At 42.9% G+C, this 24,132-nt stretch overlaps 1 protein-coding gene across 6 annotated transcripts in view; it reads left to right on the forward strand.

The window, feature by feature from the left end:
• Window positions 1–24,132, forward strand: part of pikfyve (phosphoinositide kinase, FYVE finger containing) — a 31,053-nt gene that overhangs the window by 4,497 nt on the left and 2,424 nt on the right. For 2 of the 6 annotated variants that reach the window (XM_085249397.1, XM_085249393.1), the window contains exons 4-40: window positions 2,097–2,206; window positions 3,079–3,250; window positions 3,487–3,694; window positions 5,056–5,082; window positions 5,306–5,395; window positions 6,611–6,767; window positions 6,870–7,027; window positions 7,536–7,647; window positions 7,885–8,032; window positions 8,269–8,433; window positions 8,829–8,888; window positions 8,972–9,101; window positions 10,463–10,643; window positions 10,773–10,847; window positions 10,979–11,086; window positions 11,172–11,312; window positions 12,354–12,480; window positions 12,561–13,438; window positions 13,539–13,946; window positions 15,921–16,021; window positions 16,108–16,179; window positions 16,280–16,451; window positions 16,687–16,865; window positions 18,092–18,205; window positions 18,468–18,576; window positions 18,648–18,802; window positions 18,917–19,013; window positions 19,531–19,588; window positions 20,880–21,011; window positions 21,094–21,214; window positions 21,687–21,782; window positions 21,878–21,958; window positions 22,689–22,783; window positions 22,882–22,941; window positions 23,197–23,373; window positions 23,638–23,741; window positions 23,816–23,944. In XM_085249397.1, coding sequence (XP_085105523.1) covers window positions 2,097–2,206; window positions 3,079–3,250; window positions 3,487–3,694; window positions 5,056–5,082; window positions 5,306–5,395; window positions 6,611–6,767; window positions 6,870–7,027; window positions 7,536–7,647; window positions 7,885–8,032; window positions 8,269–8,433; window positions 8,829–8,888; window positions 8,972–9,101; window positions 10,463–10,643; window positions 10,773–10,847; window positions 10,979–11,086; window positions 11,172–11,312; window positions 12,354–12,480; window positions 12,561–13,438; window positions 13,539–13,946; window positions 15,921–16,021; window positions 16,108–16,179; window positions 16,280–16,451; window positions 16,687–16,865; window positions 18,092–18,205; window positions 18,468–18,576; window positions 18,648–18,802; window positions 18,917–19,013; window positions 19,531–19,588; window positions 20,880–21,011; window positions 21,094–21,214; window positions 21,687–21,782; window positions 21,878–21,958; window positions 22,689–22,783; window positions 22,882–22,941; window positions 23,197–23,373; window positions 23,638–23,741; window positions 23,816–23,944 — 5,507 coding nt within the window. The remainder of the gene's footprint in view (window positions 1–2,096; window positions 2,207–3,078; window positions 3,251–3,486; window positions 3,695–5,055; window positions 5,083–5,305; window positions 5,396–6,610; window positions 6,768–6,869; window positions 7,028–7,535; window positions 7,648–7,884; window positions 8,033–8,268; window positions 8,434–8,828; window positions 8,889–8,971; window positions 9,102–10,462; window positions 10,644–10,772; window positions 10,848–10,978; window positions 11,087–11,171; window positions 11,313–12,353; window positions 12,481–12,560; window positions 13,439–13,538; window positions 13,947–15,920; window positions 16,022–16,107; window positions 16,180–16,279; window positions 16,452–16,686; window positions 16,866–18,091; window positions 18,206–18,467; window positions 18,577–18,647; window positions 18,803–18,916; window positions 19,014–19,530; window positions 19,589–20,879; window positions 21,012–21,093; window positions 21,215–21,686; window positions 21,783–21,877; window positions 21,959–22,688; window positions 22,784–22,881; window positions 22,942–23,196; window positions 23,374–23,637; window positions 23,742–23,815; window positions 23,945–24,132) is intronic. The other 4 variants (XM_085249394.1, XM_085249398.1, XM_085249395.1 and 1 more) reach the window with 4 other exon arrangements.

The following is a 24,132-nucleotide window of genomic DNA, read 5'->3' on the forward strand; positions in this document are numbered from 1 at the left end:
TTCCTGATATTCGAGACAGGTTTGGTTTTTTTATGCTTACAAATTAGTCAAACTCTTTGAAAGCTTTCAAATTCAGCTCCACACTTTGTTGAAAATGAACAGATAGCTGTGAGACGAGAAGAACAGGATCATTTCCAGTGCTGCAAACCTCTTAAACATTTTGATCTTGTGCAAAACCAATAAAACATGTTTTATTGTCACAAGATCATAAAATGCATTTCACAATATTGAATTGAACTGCATCCTGCATTTGGTTCCAGTTTTTGATGGGGAAGAATAATAAGAGTCGTCTCATCCAATAAAGCAACAGAAGCAACAACCATATTGCATATTATAACATAAGAATACAAACAAGTCATTTGCCTGTCACGGGCTATAGTGTCTTCACGTGTTGTGGTTGTGATGATCAGTACAACTGATAAGGTTTTTGTCTTCTCAACTAAAATGCTGAGTAAATATTATTGTGTGGTCTGTTCTGGTAAGACTGCTTGGCTGTCATCTGTGAAGAAACACTGCACACTCCTTAAACACTGTTAGTTTTGTACATGCCAACAATGACACTTAAATGACAACAAAACACTGATTCAAACAAAGGAAATTTATAAAGAATTCATAGAAGTGGTCAGGAAAGTGGAGCAAAAATAAAGCTCATGGCAGGAAAAAAGTGTCTGTCTTGTTGTTTTTTGTGATTAAGTTAAAATGTCTTCTGCCTGACGACACCACCAAACTCCCCTAATTACAGTTTCAGAGGCAAAAAACATGTTCTGTGTAAACCTTTATTAGTGTTAACTCAGTAGAGAAACAGGTGTCTGACTAGAAATGTCTTTGTTAATGAAGCACCAGCTTCTGTGTTTCTTTTTTTGAACGAAAACCTGCAGATTTGAATGTGAGTTGATCACAGAAACAATTCTGTGAGCGTTTGTGTAACTGTCTTGATGCATGCTCAATCATCCAGGTAAGTAAGTGCCAAAAAGTTGATTCTGTTCATCTGGACGTAGTGTTTTCAGACGAAGTGACTTCTTCATCCAAGGACTGAAGAAGTCACTTGGATGAGTGACCAAACGTTTCTCCCACTGAAAACGTTACATCCAGAAGAACAGAATCAACTTTTTGGTGTTTGTGTAACTGGTTGTGTTTGAAATCATTCCCTGCTGCTTGTGTCAGGGGTTCTGTGTAGCAGACGAGATATGAACTCATTGGCAAAATGACACAAACACTTTTGGAAACTTGTCGAGTCACTTTGAATCATGTCACTGTCATGCAGTGAAGTTGTGACAAATCAGCATCAACAAGTTCCTTCTTCCTCACAGTGCGTGATGGTATACAATCCCTGGATAGTGACCTGCTCAGAAGAGCTTTCAGAGCACCGTATTTACACTTACTGTACGATCAGACGGCAATACAAAATATCTAATGGAAGTGAGTGATTTGGGACACAGCCATTGTTATGTTGGAAAGAGAAAACAAAAAAATGATGCACATGAGCGCTGTAACATCCATTCTCGTGTCTTTTCTGATTGCAGTGGATTGGCCAGGTGAGGGCTCTTCTGCACTGTGTGGTTTTACTAAAGCTATTTTGTCTGGACTGTAGCTGCTCAGTCTGAAAAAATAGCCTGTGTGTGTGTGTGTGTGTGTGTGTGTGTGTGTGTGTGTGTGTGTGTGTGTGTGTGTGTGTGTGTGTGTGAGATTTGCCTTTTAAAACAAAGCGCTTCCTTTTAGTGTTTGGTTTGCCTCTCAGGTACTAATAATTGGAATGTAATTTGTTATGATTGATTTTTAAGCTAACATTTCTAGTCATCATGCTTTTTTGCCAAGTTATTTATTTTTTGTTTTTTTATTTTTTTATTAACTTGGATTGTGTCATGTCACATTTGCAACTTTAAAGGTAGTTGTTCATTGTCAAATGTTTCTCATTTAGCTGTGTAATTACATTACCTAAGAGAAGCCAATGTAGCATTTATTCAGATTAAATATATATATATGTATTTTCTTTTTTAAAAGAGGAATATTTGACAATGCGGCAGGACTTATTTATAGACTTATTTATTGTGCTCACTTGTTCTGTTTGTTCATTTGTTTGCATGGATGATTTTTAGAGGGAAGCGGGAAATCTGTTGCATCTCTAAGTAATCATGACCCTCGTACTGCTGTGCAACTTCGCACTGCACTGAAGCGGCTGAAGGAGATCATGGAGGGAAAGAGCCAGGTAAAACAAACTCCTCTATATTTGGAAACATTTGTTTACCTTTGGTATTTCATTATAATATGCCTTTTCTAGGAAAAGTGTGAATGTTCAGTCCAGTTCAAAGGTTTTGAGCGCTAAAAGTGAACTGAGTTTGTCTGTTTTTAATCAACAATGGCATAAATATGGCCCAAGCCATGCAATACCTCTCTAGGGCTGTGCCATATCATCCTCGATAATACAGTAAGCATCTTTACCCGATGCAAAAACAGCATATTGCAAAGTTTTTGTTGTAGCGATGCCATGCATTTATCTTCCCCATTGTGCACAACAATAAGATAACCCTGGTGTACATAAAACAGAGCACACTACTACAAATGATGTCACTGAAGCACTTGGTAGTATGACCAAACACTGGATGGAAATGACTGCAGTTACATGGTGGGAAAGCAGGGCCCAAGATATGACATTATGTCACAATCTTGCACAACTCCTGAAGACAGGGTTAGCTTATTTTAGTTATTATTGAACTACAGTGTTCAGTAGTAATTTTGTACTTTTACTGCTGCATAATGCTGCTGCATTTTTACTTAAATACAAAGGTGGTAAAGCTTCTGGGCTGCTATCCCTCAAGACTTTCTCCTTTGAAGCAATGTACTATCTGGGATTGTAACATCTAGTTCTTTTATTGAATGAGAATGCTGCTGGGACCTTTTTTTTTTTTTTTTTTTTTTTAAGAGAATTAGGAAGTGAATTAGGAACTCAATTTTTCCCTATATTATCAAAAATGTGGTTCTTGCAAATTTCCTTGGACTATCGTGATGTCATCTTAAGGTCATATCACCCATACGTCTCTGTGGATGAAAGCAGCATGCTGTGATGTTGTCCCCCTTCAGGACAGCGATCTGAAGCAGTACTGGATGCCAGATAGCCAGTGTAAGGAGTGCTATGACTGCAACGAGAAGTTTACCACCTTTCGCCGCAGACATCACTGCAGGCTGTGTGGGCAGATCTTCTGCAGCCGCTGCTGCAACCAGGAAATTCCCGGAAAGTTCATGGGCTACACAGGTAGGGTCCAGATATTACTTGGTTACGATTGTATCAGAAAACTGTTTGTAATCCACCAGAATATCTTGCATTGTCATTTTACATCATCCTACATTAATGTTAACCTTGGTGGAAACGTTCCTCTATCTAAGCACTCGTGACACTTTTGTGAGAATAATTCCTCCCATTTCTATTATCTGTCACTCTTTCCTTCTTTACGCCTCTTCCTGTCTTGGTCGGCCTCTCTGTGTTGCCAGGAGACCTGCGGGCGTGTACATACTGCCGTAAATTAGCATTAAACTACGCTCACTCAGCTGACTCGGGCTCCATCGGCGAGGATCTGAGCGCCTTGTCTGACTCTCCCTCCTCTGTGTGTGTGCTGGAGCCCAGTGAACCACGGACGCCATTGGGTGGGCGCAAGTCCAGCAGGAACATCTTCCTTGAGGAGGACCTGACCTGGCAGAGGTGACACAAATGCACACTTGGTGGCAAGTTATATCTGAGAAATTTTAATTTACATACCCAGATGGAATTGAGCTTGTAATATACTGTATGTAAAACCTGATTTCTGGCACTTATGTTTGAATGATTTCCAGTTGAGTTTGAACAAACGCAGGTAGAATACAGGCTTTCTGCATGATTCCTTCACTATCAGCTCTGAACTGATGGTTACAGTCAAAGAGTCAAAAAAGTGTCCTCCTGTCTTTTCCTGACCACTCTTATAAAAATACTTCATGTTGTAAAGTTTGAGTACTCACAGGGACATAAAAGAAGAGACACGCACTGCTCAGAGAATCAGACTGGGCAGTCATGTGACACCTGTTTTTAATGCTGCTCTGATGAGGGCTACTGGAACAAGGCTTTACATAGACATGGGAACATGGAAGTGTTGGAATGCTACTATGCCAGCCAACTCAGAGACTTGGCTGGCACATGTAGTAACTATGAATGAGAACAAGTCTGTAATGACTATGAAGTACCTGGTAGCTCATTAGAAGAAACCTGCTGTCAAAGCAGGAGATTCAGGGGAATAATAGTGGTCAGTATGGACATAATGACCCAACCCTGGTTAGAAGAGAGCAGTGTGGCTGAGAGAGATGATGCTTAACCACCTGCAGCAACAGATGTATCTATTGAGGGCGCAGCTCCCCCAGCTCACCAACAAGGCCCTGTCAGAGGAGATGCTTCAATCCAATTCAGTTTTATTTATATAGCACCAAATCACAACAACAGTCGCCTCAAGACACCTTATATTGTCAAGTAAAGACCCTACAATGGCAATCGGACACTGTTTGACTGTAGCCCAGTTCCTCCTGCCTCCACGCTGCACCTCCAGCCGTCATAGTTCTTCCTGTTCACTAAAGTCTGTCATGAAGGGTCCGTCTCTTAGTGGAATCATGCTGTTTGATGTCTGCTCATCTTTTCCTTGCTGGATTTTCTGCTTCAATGTGAAGTTTGTAGATTCTGTACTATGTGCTTGGTTAAGACCCATCAAGCTGAATCATATTGCACATGCCTTTAACATGTGATTCTAATTATTTAAGAATCTGCTTAAAGCATAACTAATCTCAACTTTCCTTTTGAAAAATGGTTGACGATCTTTTTTTTTTTTTAAAAAGATATCTTTAGCGTGCACAGAACAGACCAGACAAATTGTTAAATGAGTCTTCAAAGACTTATCTGTTTCAAACTTTCTCCAAGCATATGTGCATTTTACAACTTGTGCTTGTTTGGTTGCAGTTTTAAGCCTGTGTGCTCCCCTGCTTTTTCTCTGTCAACTTCCTTCAAAGAAAATCTGTTTCCTCTCTCTCTCTCTTCTGGCATAGAAAAACTCCTATTGGGATGAGAAAGACGTGAGTCTTGCTGTTTGTTTCATTCTTTTTCTTTTCGTTTCTTCTTTTTTTCCACATGTGTCTCAGCTTTAGCGGTCAGTTAGCAGAGGCTAATGCTTTCTAGCTCTGTAAAGAAAATAGTCTTCTGCATTCTGAAATCTACTGATCATAAATGTGGGCGGAGAACAGAAAGGAAATGCAAGGACTGCAGGAAGAGTCTAAATCCAAGTTTGTGTGTTGTTAGTATGATTCACCAGGAGCCTCAGAACAGCGGCCTCACTTCAAGGCTGACCACACTGCAGGAAGACGTAGGAAAATCACCTGTTAGGAAGAGGTCAGTCGCTGCTTTTTGTTTGCTTGTACAAATTACATTATGCACAGTGTGTTCCAGCCTCGTTCCGCACAGGTAAAGAAGAATTTTGGTTTTCTCCGTGTTTTCTTCATGCCAGCAGGGTCTGAAGTTTTTTGTTTGTTTTTTTTTAGATCACCTCAATCTTTATCCAAAAACAACAAGCTATCCAGATCATTGCCACATCGAATAATTCTGTTTCCTACTTCATTCCTACATTTCTCTGTCTCCATTTGTTACTGTTATTTTTGTTATTATCGTTCAGTCTTCATTTAGTAAGGTCATCTAATGGAAATTGAGTTCTAGGACTGGATTTTCCAAAGCTGCAGTCACACTGGGGGAAACAGTTATTGTAGACTGTGGCACAAACAGAATTGCTGTGACTGAGTGCGAAGAGCTTGTGATCTTGTTGCATTTTAAATGGTTGCTTTGAAGCCAAGGGTCAGGGCTGCGACCACTCTGAGACAGTTGCTGTCTTCAAAGAAACTTTGGTGCATCAAGAGGACAATAAAATATCAATAAGTCTGAGTCAGACTGCTGTCAGTTTGAGATTGAATTGAGTTAATTTGGTAATTCCACGCATCTGTTTGTGGTAACAATTGTAATACACTGGTGAAAAGCATAGTAGTATTTCTGTCTATTGCAAATCTGTTGCCACGTACATGCACATAAATTCACACTAAACATAAATCCACACGAGTCCTGCCAGAACCTCCGAGATTTGAAATCAAATTTTCTCCACCAATAGTGACGTTGCTGCAGGACAGCAGCTGAACTGCAAAAACACACACATGCTCAGCAACCTATACGAGTATTACTAGAATGCAAGCAGTTGAACTGAGTCGTTTGTTGCGACTGAAGTTGGGCTCGTCGGTGCAGACTGACTCAGAGTGATTTCAGGGAGTCAGTGTTTCTAAATAAGACAGGAATTATTTTTGATAACTGTCACCAGTTTGTCTGAGAGTGTTTCCACTCACTGCAACATGAAATATTGAGATCATGACCAGAGAAGTAATTTTCCAGAGGCAACACAGTTAATTGTATCTTCTGTTCTTAGCAGTAGAAGTTTTATAAAAAAAGATTATTGAGCTCAGTTTTTCAGCTTATTTGTGTCTCAGTCCAGAACAACCTTGGGTAAAAACATCTGTACAGTTTAAATAGCTAGAAGCCATGAATGTGAGTGGTTCCTGTTTCTCTCAGATCTGCCAGTGTGACCACCATGACGCTGGATCGCTCTGTATCCTCTATGGTGCCTTCCTACGACAGCTCAGTCAGCCCGCCAACCAGTCGATCCATGTCGGGGACCAAGAGCGGCACCAAGCTGGACCACAGTGAGGAGGAGCGAAAGATCCTGCTGGTAGCTGATTTTTCCTTTCTCTTCTTCTGATTTCATGGTTCACGGTTCTTCGTTGTTGTAACACCATCTGAGTGATGCCAACCAGTACAACATGTCTTGTAGGATTCCTCTCAGCTGAAGGATCTGTGGAAGAAAATCTGCCACAATAGCACAGGAATGGAGTTTCAGGACCACAGATACTGGCTCAGGACTTACCCAAACTGCATTGTGGGAAAGGAGCTTGTCAACTGGCTGCTGAGAAATGGAACCATCTCCACCAGGTACGATTGCATTGGAGCAGGGCTGAGGAACTCCAGGCCTCGAGGGCCAGTGTCCTGCAGGTTTTAGATCTCACCCTGGGTAGACACACCTTAATCAAATGATTAGTTCATTACCAGGCCTCTGGAGAACTTCAAGACATGTTGAGGAGGTCATTTAGCCATCTAAATCAGCTGTGTTGGATCAAGGACACATCTAAAACCTGCAGGACACCGGCCCTCGAGGCCTGGAGTTGGACACCCCTGCCCTGGAGAAACAACAATGCTTAATTTCTTCTAGTGCGTTAAAGGTGTGTGTTTCATAAACATCGTTGGACAGGTCTTTGGCATCTGCATCTGCATGCACATGATTAGGAATTCTTCTAAAAGTTTCTAATAGTTTGGTAAATTACTTTTTATGTGTACATGCATGAACGGTTGACTGACTTCCCCTGCTCATTTTGATAAAAATATATTAACATGTTAAAAGCTGCTCTCTCTCATGTTTTACTCCGGTTTTTCCATGTTGCAGGGCACAGGCTATTGCAATAGGCCAGGCATTAGTAGACGGTCGCTGGATCGACTGCGTCACACACCACGACCAGCTGTTCAGGGACGAGTATGCACTCTACCGACCTCTTCAGGTGAGAGCTGCTTCCTGCTGATACGCAAAGCCTGCAGATAGTGAGGGAAAGCCGAATTACAGAAATATTTTAGGATACCGTCTAAGTTGTTTTACATTTGCTGTAATCCGCATTGACTCATTGCAGCAGTGATATTGATTCAATGGGGTGGGCTTGATTGCTCAAGGGGGTCATACCACTGATTATTTCAGTGAAGGTTAATGTGCAGACTTTGACGTCACGCTGTTTGATCTTTAGAGCACAGAGTTCTCAGAAACCCCATCTCCAGACAGCGATAGTGTCAACTCACTGGAGGGACATTCAGAGCCATCTTGGTTTAAAGACATCAAGTTTGATGACAGCGACACAGAGCAGCTTGCAGATGAGACTGAGTACGCCATGCCCAGTACGTATCTGTGTGACACTTTATTCAGTGTTTTATCTTTGCAACTGAAGCCTCTTTGCATGGGGTTTGGTTTTAATGAATGTAAATATGTTGCAAACTGTGGGAGCTTTTTGTATTTCTACTAATTTTTTAATTGACACGTCATCTACAAGCTCTCACATTTTACACCGTATTTACCTTCATATCGTTTCTCTGCATTCCAATCTGTGTGTGTGTGTGTGTATGCATGCATCTAGACTCTGCCAGCCCCAGCAAGAGGACGTCAGTTAGCAGTTCCCATTCTGTGGTGGATAGTGACTCCGCCGCCTCTATAAACCTTAACATGGAGCAAAACAATGTCAACTTTCATGTTAAGAAGCAGTCCAAATATCCACACGTGCCTCCTGCTGCTGAGCAGAAAGGTAAATATTCCCTGCTGCGATATGACCTGTACGTGAGGATCCTTGGCCACAGTGACATCGTCTGTCATTAGGAGTTTGTAAATTGGCCATAGGTGTGAATATGAGTGTGAATGGTTGTCTGTCTCTTTGTGTTAGCCCTGCGACAGTCTCTGCAATGAAATTGTTTTGTGAAGCAAAGTATTTATGCTGGGTCTGTGGTAGAAGCAGGGCCTATTTTCTTCCACAGAAGTGCAGATAACATGCAGGTAATTCCACGTGCTGTCTCAGTTTTTTGTGCTGATGGATTTCATTTCCTGTTTTTTAGATTTTTTAACAAAAGGAAATGCCTGAGTGAAAATCTAATAGTTGTTTGGGAGTGTTTAAAAATAACACTTTCTTTTTGTTTTTTTAAACAGAATTTCTTTTGTCCGAGGATGGAGTGCAGAACATTGTCATAACTGATGCATTCATCAAAGGTACGAACTCTGCAGATCCTCACTGATTTAATTAGTAACTCACTGGCATATCTGACTAGGCAAACTTATTATTCTTGCCACAGAGTCTCTGTTCAACCGTCGTGTGGAGGAAAAGGCTAAAGAGATGATGTTCACCCCACTGGGTTGGCACCACAGCTCTTTGGATCAGCTCAGAGAGGAAAACGGGGAGAAGAAGGCCATGGAGAGGCTGCTGTGAGTGGATATGGCACCACTGTGATTATAGAGCAATAGTGTCAAAACTAGGGCTGCAAACCACAAACTACCAGTTTGCATTCACTATTTACTTGCTATAGAATAGTCATTTGATATTGGCATGTAATAGATATAGACATATAACATTAACTCACAAGAAGAGGTACAAATAGATAAATAAATATAAACAAAAACACAAGTGTATCAAATTAAATCAGATGTAATTTAGGACACCATGTTCGAACCTAAGGGTGTCCATAAGTGGACATGGCACCAGGACACCCTAGGCTGCAGGTCGATGATCGATTTTGTCGATGACCAGACCTGCGGCCATATGTGCTGATAAAGAGAGGGGCTGAGCTGTCAACTGATCGCCACCTGGTGGTGAGTTGGATCAGGTGGATGCTAAACGTATAGTGAGAGTGCGCTGGGAATGCCTGGCAGAGGCCCCGGTCCGAGAGATCTTCGATACGCACTTTCGGCAGAGCTTCAACAGCTTTCCGAGGGAGACTGGGGACATTGAGCCCCAATAGGCCATGTTCTGCACCTCCATCGTCGAAGCCCCTGCACGGAGCTTGGGTCGTAAGGTGGTTGGTGCCTGTCGTGGTGGTATTCCCCGAACTAAATGGTGGACACCAGAGGTGAAGGGAGCCACCAAGCTGAAGAAGGAGTCCTATCGGGCTTAGTTAGCCTGCGGGACTGTAGACAGCCAAACAGAACGCAGCTCAGGCAGTGACTGAATCCAAAACTCGGGCGTGGGAGGAGTTCGGGGAGGCCATGGAAAAAGACTTTCGGACTGCCTTGATGAGATTCTGGCAAACCGTTAGGTGACTCACGAGGAGAACTGCTGCTGACTTAGACTGAGAACATTGTTGGGCGGTGGAAGGAAAGCTTCGAGGACCTCCACTGGCACGTCTTCCATAGTCTGGGGACAATGAGGAGAACTCGTCTATCTCTGGGGACGAGGTCACTGAGGCAGTTAAACAACTCCTTTTATGGCAGGGCCCCTGGCGTGGATGAGGTTCGCCCTGAGTTCCTGAAGGCTCTGGATATAGTAGGGCTGTCTTGGTTTATATGCCTCTACAATGTTGTGTGGACATCAGGGGCGGTACCTCTGGATTGGCAGAGACTGGGGTGGTGGTTCCCATGTTTAAGGAGGGGGAAGTGTTCCAACTGTTCGGGGATCACAGTAGTCGGCAATAAGTCAGACTTTCAGGTGGGTGATGGATTCCAGAGAAGAATTCGGTAAAAATAAGGTAAAAAGCTCCAAAAAATGGTTTGAAGATGACAGTAACTTAGAAGGTAAGCTGCTGGCATTTCTACATGGTAGAAGGTTTCTAACCACCTGCCTGTCTGTTTAGTTCAGCCAACCACAGCCACATGATGGCGCTGCTGCAGCAGCTGCTCTATAGTGAGTCGCTATCTCTGTCCTGGCGGGATATCATCGTACCCGTGGTCCGGCAGGTCGTGCAGACGGTGCGGCCCGACGTTCGCAACTGCGATGACGACATGGACATCCGGCAGCTGGTCCACATCAAGAAGGTTGAAGCCAAACTTTAGCCGCAACCACTGTATTCATATTTTGTCTAATTAACTAAATAAACAGTATAGTCAGCTCTATGAGTAGCTGAGTTACATACAGTTATAACTGAATCTTTATTTGTGGTTCAGATTCCTGGAGGCAAGAAGTTTGACTCAATGGTCGTAAATGGCTTTGTGTGCACAAAAAACATCGCCCACAAGAAGGTAGGGTCAACTATTGTGATCATATGAATCTGCAGTTATATCAAGAAATACAGTAAAGGAATGTACCAGTTGTTGAATGAAATATGTGAAGAATAGCTGATAGTAAACTAATCCGTCTGACCTGCAACCAGATGAACCCCTACATCAAGAACCCCAGGATCCTGATGCTCAAGTGTTCCATAGAGTACCTGTACAGAGAGGAGACCAAGTTTACCTCCATTGACCCCATCGTCCTACAAGTGAGTCACTCCAGCAGTGAAACAGCAGAGGAAACGAGCCTTTTCTGTGCTTTTCTGAAAGAAGCTTTCTTTGTCTCTACCTCAGGAGCGAGAGTTTTTGAAGAACTATGTGCAGCGCATCGTGGATGTCCGTCCAAACCTGGTGTTGGTGGAGAAGACGGTTTCTCGTATTGCTCAAGACATGCTGTTAGAGCATGGCATCACACTGGTCATCAACGTCAAACCGGTCAGTTTAACGTCAGTGTTCCACTCGAAATATATAGTTTACTTTCTCTAGTTTTACCTTTACCAACAACAGTTTCACCATTAATGCCACTGTCACAGTGGCATTAATGGTGAACTGAGAAAAAAGTATTCATATAACATGTTGTATGCACATTTAATACACCGAGAAATAAAATTCTTTCAGTTGGTAAGATTATAAAATTTCTGTCACCTGCTCATTTTTATCACAGTTTTGGGTTTTGAGTGCAGCCAAAATCACAGCAGATTGGTAGAGGCATCACATCCTGCCTTGATAAATGTTGTGGAAAGGTGCTGGACATGCAGGTCTGAAATAAATAAATCACTGTGATGCACTTAGGTGGGCACTAAGTTAAATTTGTCAACTTTGAGATGTAATCTGCATGTAAAAAATGGATGTAGTCATGACGACTGACCAAATCACAACAACAGTCGCCTTGAGCTGCTTTATATTGTAAGGTAAAGACCCTACGATGACGCAAAACCCCATTAATCACATGACCTCTGTGATCCAGCACTTGGCGACACTGGATCTGAGAGGGAGATGCCTGTGACCATGTAAACGTTGGCAGTGTAACACATAACTTGTCGATCACAAGGTGGGACAGCCCCAAAGAATGCCATGTATCCCGTCTTCCTGTACTCTAAGCGGAAAGTGTTTACCGAGGTCATGGATCAAAGGAGCCGAAGGGTCATTTTCTCATAGACGTCGGTATAACCAGATTTCTCTTCGCAACCAGAGAAATTACCCTCTACTGTCTTTTTCTTAACTTTTGAGACTCATTTTTCTCCATCTTTAGTAAAAAGTCTGTGCTGTGAGATGAAACAATTGCTAGTGTATAATGTACGTGGTCACCTCATTGCTTCTTGACTTTTCTTGTGTGTATGCTCTTTTACTCTGATTCATACATTTTAAAGAAACAAAGCTTGGTCTGGAACATCATCATCATCTAATGGACCTGCTAGAAATGTCTTTGAGGAGATGTCTTTGCTCAAGTGTTCATTTTTTTCCCCTCCTTTTTAGCAAGTTTTGGACAGAGTGAGTCATATGACTCAGGGAGACCTGGTAATGTCCATGGACCAGCTCCTCACCAAACCTCGTCTGGGGACCTGCCACAAGTTCTACATGCAGCCCTTTATACTGGCAAACAGTAAGAAGCACACACTCCTCTCAGTGGACCCTGCTGCAATGATAGGTCATTGCTGTCATTCTCTCTCTTTGTCCTTCCAGGTGAGGTGAAGACATTGATGTTCTTTGAGGGCTGCCCTCCTCATCTTGGATGCTCCATAAAACTGCGTGGTGCTTCAGAGTACGAGCTGGCCAGGGTGAAGGAGATCATCATGCTGATGGTATGCGTGGCCTACCACTCCCAGCTGGAGATCTCGTTCCTCATGGATGAGTTCGCCATGCCGCCCAGCTTGGCACAAAGCACTTCGTTCCCCTGTCTGCTGGAAGGCGCCGCTGCTTCAGAGGAAGAGGAAGATGGAGAGAGTCCAGGGAGCGAGAACAATGAAGAGAGCCCAGGGAAAACTGCAGGAAGTGAAGATTCTGCATCTGCAGCACAGACTGAGGATGAAGGGCTTCTCTTAGACTCTTCATCTAAAAATGGAGACCTAGAAGCTCTCCAAGACAAATTGAACCCAAAATCACCTACCCCATCTGTCCGAAAGGATGAGGCTCCTGCAGAGACGAGGACCTCCTCTCCATTTTCCAACCCTCCTGCACCGCCCTTTTCTGTGTCCCCTCCATTCCTCATGGAAGAAGACCAAGAGATGACAGGCTCCGACACGCTGATCGCAGCATCTGATGGGGATATGGGGGGAGAGGCAACGCTGCTGAAGCAGGAGTCGTTAGGTTTAGAGGATGGTGATGGATCAGAGACACCAACTCCTAAGTTGTTCAGAGACCCCCTGCAGGATGACACGGGGATGTTTTTCGCAGAGCAGGTGGCTTCATCTGACGACCGCCTGAAGTCCATCTCTGCAGTGTTCAAGCAGGAGCTCAAGGACGTCATCCTGTGCATTTCCCCCTTCATCACATTTAAAGAACCATTCCTTCTCACACCAGCTGGCATGCACTGCCCCAGCAGGGACTACTTTCCTGAGCAGGTACCTTAGTTTACTTAGTTTCCTGCCTGCACTTTGGCGCTGTTTCCGAATTTTTCCCTGATTCACAGACCACTAATTTGAGTTTTTCCACGCCTTGTAGGTCTACCTTTCTCCTCTCCTCAACAAGGACCTGAAGGAACTGGACGTGCGCAGAAAACGGCAGCTCCTTAAAGACTCAGCCCCCTCCTCACTGGTTGGAGGACAGACCAACGGCGTTGTGCAACCGAGGCCCATTGAGTTCCTGCCTTGCCACAGTCTGACCAGCACCCGCATTGTAGAGCAGCTGAGCAATAGTCAGAATTTGGCCGAGATGTTGGCGGACTACAGAGCAAAGGGGGGTCGCATCCGGCAGAAAGAAACCCATGACCCCTTCAACTCTGCCGCAGCTGCTGCCAGTAGCCAGAGCCGGGGGGCTGATATACCAGGCAAACCATCAGTGAAGAGCGAAGGAGAAGAGGAGAGGCCGAGCAAACAGAGCGAGATGAACTGGGCCCCCAAGGTGAGCAACGTAAGGCCGATCATTCTTCACCAGAACAGAATTTCAAACCATCAAAATGTTTTAATCTGACACTGCCAAGCACAGTGAGACACTATTTGTTTAGCCTCCATATATTTGTAACTTCTGATAAATGATGTATGCTTGTGTGATGTGTATTTACTGCCTGAACATGAGTTCCAGCCTTGAGGTTTCAGTTTCTCAATCGTTATCTGGTGAATTCAGCTGAGGAACAGAATCTAAACAGATACTAAAAGTCTGATGTTGTTCCTTTGTGAAGTTGTCTATTGTTTGTTTATTTCCTTGTCATTATTTCTCAGAGGTTTGTTGAGGTGAACTAGGTTTAAATCTTCAAAAAGAGTATTTACTTGTAGATATTTAAAAACAACAGTTTGAAGGACGCAGCCTACTAGGGTCTATTTAGGGCAAAAACATGTCCATATATGGAGCTATATTGATACAAATGCTCTTATCATTTAAAATATTTTCTCACCACACACCAAATTTCAATCAGAGGAAATGCAGAGGAAAAGGTGGGTTTAGTGCACAAGATTCTGTATTTGCCGTATTTGGGAATATCTTTCTTTGTGAAATTTTAGTGAATTGACTGTTGGAGGTTTAAATGAACTGCAGTAATGCAAACACACACTATGTGCTCAAAAGTCGGGCTGTGCGATATGACCAAATTCTCATATCCCGCTATAAGACATTTACCGTCTCGACAACGATATCTATTACAAAATTTTACATTTTGTGTAAATTCTGTGAATCTCAGGCAACTCGACTGTGTGAAGTGTTTTGAGCTGGGCTCGTGTACCTGGAGTCGAGTGTTACATAAGTTGAAACAGCCGCAGTTTTCTTTGTATTTATTACACAGCGTGCTGCGGGGAAAAGCCTGTTCTAAGGTTTATTTTTTAGCACCTGACGGCTCTTTTTAGCTTCTCTGTAAACACTGCATAGTATTTCGCGTGATTCGGTTTATTTTGAAAAATCTCAACAGGATCTACAGCTTTATGTGGAAAATAAGCAAGCGGACGGCGGAGCCACTCAATGGTTTTACCGTCGTTGTTGTTAATGACAAGGCATGAAAACAGTCGCTTGTCTGTCCGTAGTGTGGTTATATTAAATATAAGAGAAAGAGAGAAACTTAAGAAATTCTACAGTGACCCATCAAAACCATGAAAACATATTACCGTAAACAAACGATAGCGTAATATGAAACGATAGATGTTTTCATATCGTCATCCGATATATATCTTTATGTGGAACAGCCCTACTCAAAAGTACTGGGCGAGACCTTTGAATTCAGGTTTTTGCAGTTCAATTTAGGTATTTAAAATCAAGCAGCTGGCAACAGTGTCTGTCATTACAAGCATTAATAAAGAATGGGTGATTCTAAAGAGTTCACTGAATTAGAGTGCGATACTGTAACAGGATGCTTCTGTTGCCACAGGTCAGTTTGTGAAATGCCTTTTTTTTCTAGATATTTTACAATCAATGCTTTGAGTGGTATTGCAGACTGGATGCATGTAGGAACCAAAGCAACGCTGCCATGAAGTGGCAGACTCTATAAAGATACAGATGTTGTCACTGAGCGCTGACATCATAGTAAAAGTAAAAGCTGTGTTTCAAACCGCTTCCGACATTAACATCAGCACAAAACCGCTTCATGTCATGGGTTTTCATGGCTGAGCAGCATCTGTAGACGTCACGTGTAGGTGTCCCAGTACTTTTGACCGTATAGTATATTTGTAGTACAAATTGCTCAGCATTATGCTTGATGCTGTCACTGGTTCGTGTGTTTAGCTGCCTGTCTGTAGGGGTATTAAAAACGGCTGAACTAATGTGCAAAAGCACATTCAAGAGAACCTTTTAGTAGAAAGTGCCTTTGCATCCTAGTTGCACTGCTGAGCCAGGACTCCTCAGCTTTGATTTAAGAAGTGTATCGAGGTGTTTGAACTTATTCTTTACTTTTCTCATCCTCAGCTGGACTGCCTGAATCCCATCAACCATCAGAGGTTGTGTGTGCTTTTCAGTAGTTCATCTATTCAGTCCAACAATGCACCCAACCCCTGTGTCAGCCCATGGTAAACCGGTCATACAGAGATAACCTGTAAATATGATCCGAAATAAAAGAGAGAACCTGGAGTCACTGCCCTGTGTTTGTCAACAGGATTGTCACGATGGAGTTTTATGGCAAGAACGACCTCTCTCTGGGTGTTTTCCTGGAACGATATTGTTTCAGGTACGACAACAAAGACGTGCCTTAGATTAATGAGATGAGATTTAAAAAGTTGGATTCTTGGAACATGTTGTAATGTGTTTGTGTGGATGTTCACCTGCAGGCCATCCTACCAGTGCCCCAGCATGTTCTGTGAGACTCCCATGGTGCATCACGTCCGTCGGTTTGTGCACGGCAACGGCTGTGTGCAGATTGTGTTGAAGGAGTTGGACTCCCCTGTGCCTGGTTATCAGCACACAATTCTCAACTACTCCTGGTGCCGAATCTGCAAGCAGGTCAGTAACAGTTCAGATAGACCATCTGGGGCCTTACTGTATGGTGTGTGTGTTCGTTTTCTATGGTCGAGCAATTAATCAGTCAAAAGCAGCTTAAAGTGTCCTCTGCTGTGTTTGTATCTTAGGTGTACTCTGCCAAATGTGATGCCACTGAAAATTCCACTATTTGTATGAATGAATGAATGAAAGTGGTGACCCGGTCTTCTCACCATGCTTCTCTTCTCTCTGTCTGTAGGTGACACCGGTGGTTCCTCTCTCCAATGACTCGTGGTGTATGTCTTTTGCCAAATACCTGGAACTTCGCTTCTATGGTCACCAGTACTCCAGACGGGCTAATGCAGAGCCCTGCGGGCACTCCATCCACAAAGACTACCACCAGTACTTCTCATATAACCAGATGGTGGCTTCCTTCAGGTAGTCATTCACACTACTGCATTATAGCCATTATAGTGTCAAACAACAAATGGGTCAGAGAACAGAATGCAATGATCTCATGAATCTCATAAAACCTGTATTTTATTCACAGTTTACATGACGTTTACACCGGGAAAATGTTGCATTTTAAATTTGATGTCAGCAACAAGTCTGAAAAAAGTGGGGACAGGGCCATGTTTGACATCCACTCTTGTTTTAACAGTTCTTAAATGTTTGGTAACTGAGGCGAACAGTTGCTCAGCAGCCTTCTTTTGCCTATTTTTCATTTCATGATGAGCCAAATGTTTTCAGTATGTGAAGGTTCTGGACTGCAGGCAAGTTCAGCACCCGGACTCTTTACTACAAAACTATACTGTTGTAATACATGCAGTATGCAGTTCACTATTGTCTCGCTGCAATATGCCAGCAATTCCCTGCAGAAGACCTGCTCTCTAAAACTTGTATATACCCTTCCCAATGTGAAAGCTGCCAATTCCAGGTTACCTTTTGGATTTGTCTGACTCCAGAACAGTTTTCATTTTCTCCCGAGTCATTTTGAAACAAGCTTTGAGCTCTGGCTTCTGTTTAGCTTCTTCATTGCATGATAGAGTTGCGTTTGTGGATGGCATGGTGAGTTCACAGACGTGCAGTGACAGAATCATGCCTGTTTTTAACGCAGGGCCTCTGAGGACCTGAAGATCACAGGCATCCAGTATTGATTCTCTTAATAAAACAATGACGAAACACACACGTTTGACAATAATATACATTACACCACATCTCATGATAGACAGTACAGCTACTAAAGTACACAGACACACAAAAACACACATTTCAGTAATTTGTTGTTCACTCCCTTTTAAATCCAGTTTACAGGTTAATTGTGTTGTCCACCTTCTATACTCCATGGCCCAATAAATGTTTGTTTGCATGATTTGATTACTTCTTTGTAGCAATAGTAATTCTGATAAACACATAATACATAAATAGCACCAGAAACTGTACATATCCTTACCTTATAATTACCAAATTCCATCATAACTATTTATTGATAATATCTATGATAATAACCAGGAGTTTGGCCTTAATGTAGTAATTATTTACACATGGCTATTCATTTAAGTTAAAGTGTATTTGTATAAATGGTTCACAACAATACTTGTCTTAAAGCACTTTTAATGACAACAGTTTCAAATATGGGACTCTGTTTTTTCCTGTTTCTTCAGCTACACGTCTATAAAGTTGTTGGAGATTTGTCTTCCTCGGCCCAAGATCTTCATCAGGAACCTGGGACCATCCAAAACCAACCTGCAGCAGGACCTGAAGGACTTCACTCAGAAGTAAATACCACTGACCTAGCTTCAGCTCAAGAAATTAGTGTATTTCTACCACTACATCCTATGTAACAGCTGTAATGTTAAGAGAATTGCAGATATGAGATCTGATATACCTCAACTTCAGATAATTGATATGACTATTATGGAGGGTACCCTTTAGATTGTTACGGTTTTTACTTACTTAAACACCGGAACAAGGTCTCAGTGCATGAGGTAGGGGTGTGGTAGCATGTTTACAGTAACCTGCAAATACCCCCCCCCCTAGAGTCACACAGGTGTACTTGGCCATCGATGACCGCCTCACATCCCTGAAAACTGAAACCTTCAGTAAGACACGTGAAGAAAAGATGGAGGACATTTTCGCTCAGAAAGATGTAGGTTCTCCCCACATCAGCGTCTCTTGTTGCAGGGGGTGTCTTGGGCTCATGTTGGTATTTATGTGCAGATGGAAGAGGCAGAGCTGCGGAGCTGGATCGAAAAGCTTCAGGTTCGACTGCAGGTTTGCGGCTCAGATTCTCCTCAGCAGCTGCAGGCTGTTCTCGAGTCGCTGGTGGTGAAGAAACAGAGTCTGTGCGAGATGCTGCAGTCCTGGAACAGCAGGTGAGAGTCGGAGAATATCTGACACGTGCTTTATTACATCATCCATGCAATATAAATGTCATGTCACCATAGCAACACCAACACTTGGTTTTAATCCTGATTTCATACTTTCAGACTTCAGGATTTGTTCCAGCAGGAGAAAGGCAAGAAGCGCTTGTCTGTACCCCCCAGCCCAGGCAGACACAGGCCAAACACCACTGACGACAGCAAGGTCTTTAGCATCATTCAGTGAATGTTTGCATGCACTTCACTCAGTCACCCGTTTGCTTTACACGCTGTGTAGTCAGAGACCTGGGCTGTTTGTGTTTCTTAACCATGTAGTCTTGTCCTTACGACATAATGTTTTATAACTATGATGTAATATTATTGACTATAGTGACAGGAGTCAGCATCAGTATTGGGACACTGTGGATGGGTGGTGCATCCAAAACTCAACCTAAAAATCTGAGTTTACATCACTTTTCACAGAACAAAGGTTTTCAAGGTGTGAGGGACGCGTGAAAGGGACGTTCATGAAGGTTAATGTTAATGATCCGGTTTCTATTGAAGGCTCCTAAAGGGAATTCTTCTCCACATCTTCTTCCTCACTGTGTAACTTGACAACAAACCAATTAGAAAGAATTTGAGACGTTCTTTCTGTTTTGTTTGTGGGTTTGAACAAAGCTTAGATTGTAGCTTCATGGTCCCCGTACATGCGATATAACAATAGTCTTTTTGTGTTTTAATAGAGTGCTGTGGAGTCCTCCCCTCGTAACCCATCACCGGTGGTACAAAATGGTGAGAAAGGTGAGTTACTGCTTTACTGAGTGTGCTTTTGTGACTTCTCATTTAAAGCATTAATGTGAAGTCTTCACTTTACAATGTAAATCACCTCGAGGTGACTGTTGTTGTGTTTTGGCGCTATAAAAATAAAACAGAATTGAATTCAATTGTTTGGATTTCAGATTTTTGTGTGTTTGTTTAGATTTGACAATTTTATTTTAAAAAAAGAACCAGTGGGATACTTGGTGCATATTGTCCCAGGAGTCCCAAGCATTTACGTTATAAGAAGGTAGTATCCCAAAAGGTTGATTCTGTTCCTCTGGACGCAGCGTTTTCATTGGGAGAAACGTTTCGTCACTCATCCGAGTGACTTTTTCTATCTCAGCTGAGCGTTTCTCCCACTGAAAGTGCTACGTCCAGATGAACTAACCCTTTACTTACCTGGATGATTGAGCCTGCATCAAGATGAAAAGGCAGTGTCCTCTTGAGGGGAGGTGTAGGCAATCCATTTCTTCCACTTTTGTAAAAAGTTATTTCCTTTCTCAGCGACAGAGTCATCTTCTCCATTAAAAAGAGGTCCCTCCCTCGCTAGACTTGGAAGGTTAGGTTTATACCAGAGCAGCCAATCAAAATAGATCTACTAGAAAGGGAGTGGAAAGTGACAAAGAAGCCAGGGCACAGTAGGAATGTTTTTAAATTGTCAGTCGTGAAAAGCTGCTCTTGTAAAGCTTTAAGATAAACATGAAGCTGGAAATAATAATAGGTCTCGTTTGAAGTAGAGTTGAGATAAAGAGTTAAAACAACAGTAAAGAAAAAAGCATGTAAATATAAAAGTCAGGGATCATCGTGGTAAAAGCTCTGTTTCATTTTAACTCTTCGCCCCATAAAGACGACATTTGACGATCTCGTTGTAATGACGGAGTTTGACACCACGGTACATATCAATAAAGATGTGCTTTGGCGACCATTAGAATATTTTTTGCGTTTTTTTTTTTCCCCCCCCAAGGGTAACTGCGTAGGCAGAGACCACCCTCACTAACTTCTGATGCAAAGCAGCCATCGCGTTATGTAGACGAGCCTAGAATATGAAAAACGCTCAGTTCCGAAAAGAACTTCAAGAGACAGCAACTGTTTTTATTCATGTCAGAAAGCGGGGAGCTTTGAGATTTCAGAAGATAAAAGCATAAATAATTTTTTCTACAATTTCCAGGTTAGGGTGAGATCTGCTCAATCAGTAATATCCCTCCATGTTAAACCTTACTCAATGAAGCTGTTTGTGACACTTTGTTTTTTCTTCCCCTCTCTTGTCTGGCAGAGGACCGTCACCTCAGTACGCTGTCCTCCTCCACTGTTTCCTCCTTGCTGCCATCACCAGGAGATCCTGGAGCCGAGCCGGTCACACCTGTCCCCTCCTTTATCGAGCAGGACTCTGTCAGCATGTCAGAAGGTTCGCACTCCTCCTCTAATCTTTATCGTATTTCGTGCACCGTTACCCCTGCTCTACATGCCGTGTGCGTGCTCACTTTCAGACGTCTTTGACGGACACCTGCTGGGCTCCACTGACAGCCAGGTGAAGGAAAAATCCACCATGAAAGCAATCCTCGCCAACTTCCTCCCAGGAAACAGCTACAATCCCATCCCTTTCCCATTGTAAGTACTGTGCTCTAGGTCTGCGGGACGTTCACTTAGTCACTGATCACATATTGGCTGAAGTGGTAGATATATTTGATACTAAATAGAGAATTAGATACTTGTATAGTAAACAATACCATTAGGAAAAATAGTGTACTGTACTTAAAAGATGGACAAGGCCACTATGACATAAGCCATTTGTGTTTGGACTAGACTCAGCGTTAGCATTTTAGCTTCCACTATGTTGCTTTTTGATCCAGAAGTGATCCAGTTTAGATGAGAGGGTGGAGCGCTAGATTATCATCTAAGGCTAGGAAGCTATTGCTATAAAGGGTGGGGTGTTATTATAAATGAAGAAAATGTGATTGTTGAAGCCAGTTAAAATAATTCCCAACTTTGCTTTAGCCATCCAAAATAAAACCCCAAAGAGGCGTGGACCACCTCACGTTCAGCAGGCGTTGTTTCTGACTGCTGTGTCACATGTTTACAGTGATCCAGATAAGCACTACCTCATGTACGAACATGAGCGGGTTCCCATCGCAGTGTGCGAGAGAGAGCCAAGCTCCATCATCGCCTTCGCCCTCAGGTGACCACCTGCTTCCCTCCTCTCTGTTTTTAAATTGGCACTATTGATGTCACGTTTGGAAAAATATGCTAAAATATACGATTGTCACCATTCAGCTGCAAGGAGTACAAAACAGCACTGGATGATCTGTCTAAGGTGTCGAACGCAGGAGGAGAGGAGACTTCACAGCCCAGCAGGTACGCTGCATTCCCACCGGAGCTTCAACTCTGTGCCTCAAAATCCACTGTGCAGCTGTTAGCTTATTTCTGTTATCTATTAATTATGTTTGCACTTAATTAATGAACACAATACATCAGAATATGGTGAAGAATTAAAGGTAACGTCCTTATTGTTAACAATCATTTAAAATGCTAAGGTACTTTAATTTCATATATCCTCTTTAACCCCAGTTTAATTACGGAGCATCTCTCGCAGCTTTCCAATCCCATTATTTTCGTTTGTGACGAAGTGGCATCATCACACAAATCAAAAGAGAATAATCTGGCTGTTGGCTCTCTTCTTCCAGCCAACAGCCCAAGTGCCAATTTCTCACAATCTACATTTTTAAAATAGTTATTTTTATATATGTATTGATTGTGGTTAAATAGGAGCATTTAGCACCTTTAGACCCTCGGGAGATGGGGGAGACCAAAATTGATACTGGACTCTAAGTGAATGTTGGATAATAAAGTGATGACGATAAGCCAAGCATATCAACTGAAGTCATTAACATGACTCTTCAGGACTTGTTTCTGCTGCCCCCAAGTGGCCAAACCAGCCACACCAGAGTTGTGTTGTGTTAGAGGATAGTAATGGTTTGAAAAGCCCAGCAGTGTAAGAGCAAAACGTACTCTAAAACTCAAATGGTTCAAATTTTAAACAAATGAATTCAAATGTGAGTCGAGTTTTCTACTGTCTGGTCCTCAGTGGTGGAGAGAGCCGGGTTAAGAGCAGCCCTGCCAGGCCCACCGAGACGACAGCATCACAGCAGAGTCGCAGCAGCACAGACACAGATTCTCTCAGTAAGTGTTCACATACAACACAAAGTCAGTGAAAGAGCAAAGGCTGTAGAGGCGTACCTGGAGGTGCAATGTTTCAATTCTGTCTCTGTTTTGTGCAGAAGAGGCCGACTCAGCAGATAAGCAGAAGAAACAGGCCCTAAATCCACACGTTGAGCTGCGTGAGTGTTTTATTATTACTCTTTTCTTAACTGCTTTTCCAGTCGGGGGCTGAGAGTGGTGCACACTGGACAGGTCACCTCACGGCTTCACGCTTACTGTGGCAGAACGTGCAGACGTCAAACCAAACCTTGTTGGTTAGGACACAATGCTAACCACTGCATTACTGTGTTGCACACTCTTTGGTTCAAGCTGAATGCTATCCCTCTGATAAATGTGTCTAAGCCTGCTGTTCCTGACTGCCTTCTTATTTTCAGAGTTCTCCGATGCCAACGCCAAGTTCTACTGTCGGGTCTACTACGCCAAGGAGTTTCACAAGATGCGAGAGGAGATCATGGAGAGCAGTGAGGAGGATTTCGTCCGCTCGCTGTCCCACTGCGTTAACTGGCAGGCTCGTGGGGGGAAATCTGGAGCTGTGTTCTACGCAACAGAAGGTTGGGGCTGATATCCTCACAGATACAACATAGATATAAAAGGGGCACATGAGCTTGCACAAGTATGTATGTGCACATGTGTAAAAGGAAGCGTGCTTGTGCTTTTCTAAATAAAATAGTAAGTACAAAATGGATGCAAAACATCGTGACACTTGTGAATATGGCAAATAATAATAAAACGCCAAACCTCTGCTAGCTTCAGACACTTCAGGATGCATGTTTTGTTCTTTCCTCTGATGTAAGTCCTGCTGTGTGTCTTGTCAGACGACCGCTTCATCCTGAAGCAGATGCCCAGACTGGAGGTCCAGTCCTTCCTGGACTTTGCACCCCACTACTTTACCTACATCACAGGAGCTGTGCAGCAGAAAGTATGCATCATAAACACTCGCACCGTTTCTAACCATCTGATTGCAAATGAGTAACGAGCGTGTTTGCACCACAGCGGCCGACGGCGTTGGCGAAGATCCTGGGTGTGTACAGGATTGGCTACAAGAACTCTCAGAACAACACGGAGAAGAAGCTGGACCTCCTTGTTATGGAAAACCTGTTTTATGGACGCAAGATGGCTCAGGTCAGAGATGTGGTGTCACTCTGCCTCTCAGTGCAGATAGGACAGGACACACTGTTTATTCTTGATGTAGAACATGGAAAGGACAATACTTGTAACATGTTTGTCCATAATTCATCAAAGTGTGAACAAACGTGTTTACAGGTCTAACACAAATCTTAGATCCATCACAGTTTCCTCAGTAGTGGCTG

Source organism: Mchenga conophoros, linkage group LG16 (assembly GCF_057382185.1).
Source record: "Mchenga conophoros isolate Kocher_MC1m ecotype Shallow Benthic linkage group LG16, M_conophoros_male_GT1.1, whole genome shotgun sequence".
NCBI classification, from domain to species: Eukaryota; Metazoa; Chordata; class Actinopteri; order Cichliformes; family Cichlidae; genus Mchenga; species Mchenga conophoros.